This window comes from Martes martes (assembly GCF_963455335.1).
Source record: "Martes martes genome assembly, chromosome: 15".
NCBI classification, from domain to species: Eukaryota; Metazoa; Chordata; class Mammalia; order Carnivora; family Mustelidae; genus Martes; species Martes martes.
Genome location: NC_137903.1, coordinates 28,080,310 through 28,088,598, shown reverse-complemented (window position 1 = coordinate 28,088,598; position 8,289 = coordinate 28,080,310). Strand labels below are relative to the sequence as shown.

General features: G+C 46.9%; 1 protein-coding gene across 1 annotated transcript in view; it reads left to right on the top strand.

Moving 5' to 3' along the window:
* Positions 1–2,227: 2,227 nt before the first annotated feature.
* The window catches only part of RNPEP (arginyl aminopeptidase), a 17,770-nt gene continuing 11,708 nt past the window's right edge, over positions 2,228–8,289 (top strand). Inside the window, exons 1-3 of the mRNA XM_080824438.1 lie at positions 2,228–2,736; positions 6,625–6,765; positions 7,082–7,230. Of these exons, the coding sequence (XP_080680564.1) occupies positions 2,290–2,736; positions 6,625–6,765; positions 7,082–7,230 (737 nt within the window). The 5' untranslated portion in view covers positions 2,228–2,289. The remainder of the gene's footprint in view (positions 2,737–6,624; positions 6,766–7,081; positions 7,231–8,289) is intronic.

Sequence of the window (8,289 nt, the reverse complement as noted above, 5' to 3'; positions counted from 1 at the left end):
ACCCCCTCCCGATCTCACAGGCTGGTTTTATAGGGCATAACCACAGACCCAAGGTACGTGGCTTCTATTGTTAAGGCGTTTACTCCCAGAATCGATACCCGGAACCATTTATTCCCGGAATGAAGTCCGTGGATGTAAACAACAATATGGCTACCTAGGCAATATGGAGTTGCTCTGGATAAGCAGGCCCTAATAGTTAAACAGGTTTTAACATTAAATTGGCCCTAACAATAAGTAATTGGTCTTTTTTCTTTGGCTGTTCTTAGCAGCCTTAACAGATCTTAAGATCTCCTTTATGTCTTGGACTTCCTCAACTTTACTAAAAATACATCTATATGTAGATTTTTTTTTTATTTGTTTGGGGCTTGCTGTGGCCTTTAAACCTATAAAACCACATTTTTCATCAATTTTAGAAGATTTTTAAGTTATTTTGAAATATGCAAGCTATGTTGCATTCTAAACATTAAAAAATAAATAAATAAACAATGGGAGCAGTTTGGGAGAGAGGTGAGTTGTGTCTGCAGTGTCTTTCTACACGGTAGAAGGCCTACCTGTATCTGCTGTGAGTTGTTACAAATACCATCTAGAGGTAAACCAGACACTGGCAGGCATGCAGGGAAGCAGAAATGGGAACGATGGGAATATTCCCAGGAAGCAGTTAAGGCTAAAAGGAGAAACCCAACTTCATGAATGTTTTCTGCCATAGTCAGTAGATCTTCTCACTCCAGCAATATTTAACTGGAAATATCAGGCTGTGTGTGTCTCCCTTGTGTTCCCATAGCATACTGTTCTTCCCAGAGAGTAGCACAGCACATGGAATTGTCATGACCTGTTTTGTTTTGTTTTGTTTTGCTGTAAGTTAAAATATAAACTAGACTGTGAATACCACCAGGACAAGTACTGTGCCAGATTTGTTAAAATCGTATCCCCAGCACCCAGCCTAATGGCTGGTGTATAGCAGATGCCCAATAAAAATGCATTGCTTCAGAGAATGAATAATTTGGAGGCAGATGTATTGAATGTCTAACAGTTACCTTCTCTGTATTCAATGCCACAGAAAAGTGCTTTTCCAGTTTTTGGGTTTCACTAACAGGTTAAAACATTGATCCTTTATGGAATTTTTTAAAAACTACTGTAGCAGGGTGCCTGGTTGGCTCAGATGGTTAAGCGACTGCCTTCTGCTGGGGTCATGATCTTCAGTCCTGGGATCCGGCCTCCAGCGAGGATAGGGTGTCTGCTTCTGCCTTTCCCCCTGCTCATGCTCTCTCTTTGTATCTGTCTCAAATGAATAAATAAAATCTTAAGAAAAACTACCATAAGCATTTCGTAAAATTTTAACACTGTAAAAGTAGGTGACACATGATAGGATACTATTATCTTTTGTGAAAAACTCCCTACCTTATCTTTTTAAAAATATCATTTCCCACCTGATCAGTGAAAGTATCATTGACTGGCTCCTTATTCACGGAAGGGCTATTGCAAACCTCTTCATACAAAAAAGAAAGTATAAGGTAGAGGTGCCCCTAGCTCGATAGGCTTTGTGGTAAACAAAACGTGCACAACGGACAGCCTAGCGTTACTCTTCACTGTGCTGACTATTCCTTGGCAGAAGAACGGAAAGATAAGTGTGTTTGGAGCCCCTGGGAATGGATGAACCTTGATCTGGTGTGGAACTCTGTGTTTACCAAGTGTGTTTAGACAAATTACCCGATTGAGTTATCACAATTAACTCGTGAGATATTACTCCTACCTTACAGGTGCAGAAAGGGGTTTGGAGAGATCCATCTTTGTTGGAGGTGATATGCCCAAGGACACACACAGTCCTACTGATTGGTTCAGCGCAGAATGTGAGATCCCGAACTCAGACACTTCCAATTCAGGGCTCAATCTACATCCTGCTACCTTCCTGCAAGATTAGGGAACGCAACGTCCGCAGAGAAAGGTGCGCCACTGGGAGTACTGAAGCATCGCAGTAGGATGAGTAGGGACAAATGTGCACCAAAGTATCCCACAAAATACCTTTTTTGTCCAAGGTCCTGAGGTACTTCGTATAAAGCTGGAAATTGGGTTACCTGGAGAGCAATGGAGAGGTGTAGTCAGGTCTCAGGTTTTTGGAGAGGGGCGCGACCCAGGTCTGGCCTCTCTGGGGGCGTGACCGGCGGGGCGGGGCGGGGCGGGGCGGGGCCTGGTCTGCGGCGGCCCGGCGCGCTCGGGGCGTGGCTTCCCCGCGGCAGTCAGCGGAGCTGGTGGGCTTCCAGTACAGTCGTTCAACGGCGGCGCTGCCGGATCATGGGGAGCGACGGGCCTCCGAGCGACGGCTGCGCGCCCCCGCGGCCGCTGCACTCGGCGCAGGCGGTGGACGTGGCCTCGGCCTCCAATTTCCGGGCTTTCCAGATGCTGCACTTGCACCTGGACCTGCGGGCCGAATTCGGGCCTCCGGGGCCGGGCCCCGGGAGCCGGGGCTTGAGCGGCACCGCGGTCTTGGAACTGCGCTGCCTGGTGCCCGAGGGCGCCACCGAGCTGCGGCTCGACTCGCACCCGTGCCTCGAGGTGACGGCGGCGGCGCTGCGGCGACAGCGGCCCGGCTCGGAGGAGCCGCCCGCGGAGCCCGTGCCCTTCCACACGCAGCCATTCTCGCACTACGGCCAGGCCCTGTGCGTGGCCCTCCCGCAGCCCTGCCCGGCCGGCGAGCGCTTCCAGGTTCTGCTCACCTACCGCGTCGGGGAGGGACCCGGGGTGAGTTGGACCCCGGGTCCCTGCCCCGCCGCGGCCTCACTCGGCCCCTTCCTGCCCGCCTTTCCTCCTCGTTGCTGGTCCCCGGACCCGCACTCACGCCCACCCTCAGAGAGAAGATGCTTCCGCCGTTGCCGGGAGGGGGCTCGGAGCTCTTCGGTGCACGCCCCTCGCCCTCCCACCCTCCGCACCCTCTCTTCCTCCCGGGCTGCCCCGGTCTCCGTCTTCTGGCTTCGGGCCAGCCTCCGAGCTGTGGGCCCTCCGTCTTCTCTGCCCTTCCTGCCTCCCCAACGGTTCTGCTTCCTTCTCACACACCGCCCTGTCTGGTTGCCGGTTCTGCCTGCAGAGGAAACCCTATCCTGTGCGGCTTTCTGGATCACCGGCTCTTTATAAATCGAATTTAACGTGTCACCGGGCTTTGGGGCCTAGGTCCCTGATAATGAGCTACTTCGTTTTTCTTTTCTAGCAGCCAGGGACAAAGCCGGTTAATTAGCCCTGGGTCCTGACTCAGCCCTTTGTCCGCTTGCTCTTGCGGTGCCACAGGCTGAAGTAACTCTGAACCCCAGAGAGTTATTTTGTTTTCTTCTGCGAAGTCCTAGATTGGTGTAATGGAAGAATTTGAGTAAAAATGAGAACTGGAATTAGGGTGTTCTAGGCTTTGTAGTAAGGTGGTCCTGTTCTTATTCTTGGTTGATTCTTAAATATTGATCGACTCTGAAATATGAAATTTTGGGGGGGTGGGACAAATACTGGAACTAAAAGGATGGGTGGTTATGTGGCCTACAGTTGTAAGAGTTTGGAACTCCTTCATAAAGAGGCCTGAGGCAGTGGTTGCAAGTCATGTCTCAGGCAGAGTGAGTTACAAGTTCCAGGGGTAGGCTGCTTGCCTACAATCAAAGTTTACTTATCTAGCTAGCAGTTCCTTTCACTCTTAGAGCTGGCCAAAAGGACAGTTCTGTTTCCATCTTTATTCAGGGAGTAAAGGAACCCATGATAGAACTTGTTTAAAAAATGAAAAGTCCAAAGCAATGTAAATTGACCTCTAAGGCAAAGGAAAAACCCAGTGCCCTCTGGGGATAACCTAGCATCGGTAAATGCGTTTGGTTGCCCTGTTATGTGCTAGCTTCTGGTTTGGGGCAGGAACTAGGAATTGAACAGGGTAACTGGAAACATCAACCCATCTCTGAAATCACCTACTGAAAGTGGCACCTCAAATAGTACTAAATAGCTTTCATGAGAGATGTAAGAGCAGACACCCGCAGTTTGCACTGTGAAGATATATGTTAAAGAAACCCACATTTATTGCTTCTTCTCATTGCCACCATCCCGAGGGAGGGCACTCACCTTAATCACTGTACATTACAGCCCCTCCCTGAGTTGAGACTCTTTCTTATATAGTGGAAATACTTGTATTACCAGGCTCCTTCATTCTCTCCTCTGTGTCATTATAAACAAAACCCCCCAAAAACCCCTCAAAGATGATGGATAAGGAATTCTGGTACGCTGGAGGGGATGACCAGTACTTACGTACTTGACAAAAGTTAAATGAGTTGTCTTTTATAGAAGTCCCTAATATAGTGCCTAATACCTAGTGAATACTGTGTGTTAGTCTTACTATTAACTTGTTAAATTTCTTTCAATAATAGGATTAAAGGCAGTTTAGGGGTGCTAGGTGGTTTTGTGGGTTAAGTAGCTGACTCTTGATTTCAGCTTAGGTCATGATCTCAGAGTTGTGAGATATAGCCCTGCCCCCCGCATTGCGCTCAGTGCTGGATGTGGAGCCTGCTTGAGATTCTTTCTTATCCTCTCCCTCTGCCCCTCCCCCTGCGAATTTAATCTAAATTTAAAACAATTTAGATTAACAAGAAAAGTGAGCAGATAGTAATGGAGTTTTCATATACCTTTCCATACACAGATTGCTCTATTAGCATTTTGTAAGTATGATACAATCTGTTACAATTAATGAACCAATACTGATACAGTATTATTAACTAAAGTTCGTAGTTGGGTTGCCTTTTTTTTTTTTTTTTTTCAAGGATTTTATGTATTTGACAGAGAGAGAAAGAGAGTAGCTTCAGAGGGAGAAGCAGGCTCTCCACTGAGCAGGAAGCCTGATCTGGGACTTGATCCCAGGACCTCGGGATTGTGACCTGAGCCAACTGAGCCACCCAGGCACCCCTGAAGTTCATAGTTTTTTGTTTGTTTGTTTGTTTTCAGTTTTTTCCTAGGCTTTACTTAGTATCATTTTCTTTCTTTTTTTTTAAGATTTTATTTATTTATTTGACAGAGAGAGAGATCACAAGTAGGCAGAGAGAGAGGGAGAAGCAGGCTCTCCGCTGAGCAGAGAGCCCGACGTGGGGCTCGATCCCAGGACCCTGAGATCATGACCTGAGCCAAAGGCAGAGGCTTAACCCACTTAGCCACCCAGGTGCCCCCTTAGTATCATTTTCTGTTCCAGGATCCCATCCTGGAACAGAATACACTACAGTGTATTTAGCTTTCATATATCCTAAGGCTCCCCTTGGCTATGACAATTTCTCAGACTTTCCTTGTTTTTGATGACCTTGGCAGTTTTGAGGAGTATTGTATAGGATGCCTCTCTATTGGAATTTGTCTTTTTTTCCCATGATCAGATTAGAGTTATTAAAAAATTTTAAAAAGTTTATTTTTTACAGCAGCTTTAGGTTCACAGCAAAATTTAGTGGAATGTCACAAAGGTAAAGTGCTGTCTTCGCATTGCATTCAGAGTACATGGTATCAACATGATTTGTGACTGTTTCATGATGACCTCACTCATCTGGCCGAAGTAGTGCTGGTTTTTCCACTGTGGTATTCCATTCTCCTCCTTTCCATCTGTACGATACTCTTTGGAAGGAGGCTCATTAAAATTTTCACACACACACAAAAGAAACTCAAGCAAAGAAAAAGCCAACATCTCCACGTGGCGTCCTTATGCCTCTTAAAAGTAGGTCTCCAATACCCACGTTCAAAGCCTTTCAGTCCACCTGCCAAGGCATGCCTCCCACCTCTATCTGAAATACCTCCAATTCCCAGGGATCGCCTATCCATTCCCTTCTTCATGTTGCTGTCTACCTCCTTGAGAATGTCTTCTCTTTTCCTTTTTGACCATCTCGTCCTACTCACCTTTAAACCAGAAAGTTTTGCTTCCCCTCTAAAACCGTGCCAGAGTTATTGAATCCTTTTCTAAATTCTAAGTGGCATTTGGTGCTGACATAGCCTCTGCTCCCTCAAGATAGAGCGATGTAGGAAGTATGTATAGTTTGGGGAGCCCGGCTGGCGCAGTCGGTAGAGCATGCAACTCTTGATCTTGGGGTTGTAAGTTTGAGCCCCATGTTGGGAGTAGAGATTGCTGAAGAATAAAATCTTCAAAAGAAATTTAAATAACATATAGCCAATGCCTATGATGGAAAAATACGTTTATTCTGAAAGGGTAAGTATTATATCATAGACTCCTCCCACTTTCCTTCTGCTTTTCTGTGGCTCTTATCTCAAGTTCAAATACAGCTGCTGCTCAATTGGTTTTTGTTTGATTTTTAATGAGAAACTACTACACCGTGAAGGACTCAGGGGAGGAAGACAGGATGCCAGGGTCAGAGGCCGTGTCTGGAAGTCTTAAGATACCCAGTGGATACAGTGAGAAGTAGAGTCTTTGTGGTGTTTCTACTATGTGAGATGGATGTCAATACCTTGGCGTGGGTTCCAGGGTGGATTAAATAAATACACAGTAGGAGAGAACTTCCTAGTCAGGACCAAACTGCTGGCAGGATTGTAAAGATTACCTAAAATTCTCCCCTGCCAGCCAACTCCTTTTCTCTGGCTGGACTGAGCTCATGTAGGGGGTGTCAGTTTTGAAATGTTCTGTTCTCTTAGGTTTGCTGGTTGGCTCCTGAGCAGACCGCAGGAAAGAAGAAGCCTTTTGTCTACACCCAGGGTCAGGCTGTGCTGAACCGGGCCTTCTTCCCTTGCTTCGACACTCCTGCAGTGAAATGCACATATTCAGCTCTTGTTGAGGTAAGAGGATTAAGGTTAAGTGAACCTGCCCTTGGGATTGAAAATTTTAGATCTATCTGGTCACATTTCAACTGGTCACTTGTTAACATCCATCCAGTGGTACGTCTGCAAAATTCCTCCATGTACAAATATTTTATCTTTGCTAAATCCCATCAGCCTAGCACAAGTTTAGTCTCTTGAAACCTTTGTGTTGGTTCTCCAAGACAGGCTCCCGGTGGTGGCTGTCACCATGCAGGTTGCCAGCCATGCTGTTCTTCCAGCGAATCAAAAGGACACTCTCTTGGGATGAATTCTCCTAAGCTTCCTCTGTTGTCAGGTTCCAGATGGCTTCACAGCTGTGATGAGTGCTAACACCTGGGAGAAGAAAGGTCCAAATAAGTTCTTCTTTGAGATGTGTCATCCCATCCCCTCCTATCTGATAGCTTTGGCCATCGGAGATCTGGTGTCGGCAGAAGTTGGACCCAGGTAGGAGACAAAGACCCCCACAGGCAAGGTCGGACTGACCTCAAGGCAAGGAGGCCTCTGACCACTGGCCCAGCTGGGATGGTTTTTGGGACAGTCTCGCAACTTCTTTGAATGGACAGTCTGTTCGCAGCCCAGAAGCATGAGTACAGAGGGAGGACGGGCTCTCCCCCCTCTGCCCCCCCTCCAGTTCTCATCCTGCTGTCTGGAATGAGGTCATCAGTCCTACTAGTGGCAGGAGCTCCTGTTCTGGGCCACCTTGTAGCCTGTGGTTGGCACCGAGGCAGCAGTTCTAGAAGACTCATCTTTGTTAGGATCTTTTAGTTCTGAATTCCCCTCTAGCAATTATATTTGCTTTTTAATCTTTGTACCAAATCTCCCCATTTTCTCTAGCACGTAGTTCCCGGAAATGTACACTTTGATCTCGTTGTTCGCCTCTGGAGAGGAAAGTGGGAGTTCCTTCTCCTCTGTAGATACATACACCTGAACCCATGGTGGCAGAGATACCTCCGTGAAGTTAGATGAGTTTAATGGAGATGAATAAGAATTTTATAAGGTTTCTTGCAAACAGAAACTTGACGGGAGTGTTGGTTTCTCTTGGCTCTCTTATCATCTGCCGGTACAGTGTAATCCTGTGGTAAAATGCCCAAAGGCTGGGCAGTAAAGCTGTGGCACTTTGCCCGGCTCTGTTGTGCCACCCTGCTCTCCAGTCCTGGAGGCGGTGCTGACCTTGACCGCATTGGTAACGAGTATCAGACCTCATAGCTGGGCTCAGTAGCCCTGCTAAGACCATGAATCTTCGTTCCTGGGCTTCATCGAGAATGAGAGATGGGATGCCACTAGCATCTGCCTCCAGCACACACACTCAGACCAACCAGTCTTGAAAACCTCTCCTGTCATGAAGGTCAGTCTTTCTGATAGAGAGGGTAGTAGGTAAGCAGAGGAGCGTCATTGTTGTGGTTGACTGGAAAGTAGATAAGTAAAGGAAGGTTATTTTAGAGTATTTACTCTTACTAAGGTTCTGTTAGTAAGAGTATGAACTATTTATTTTATTTATTTTTT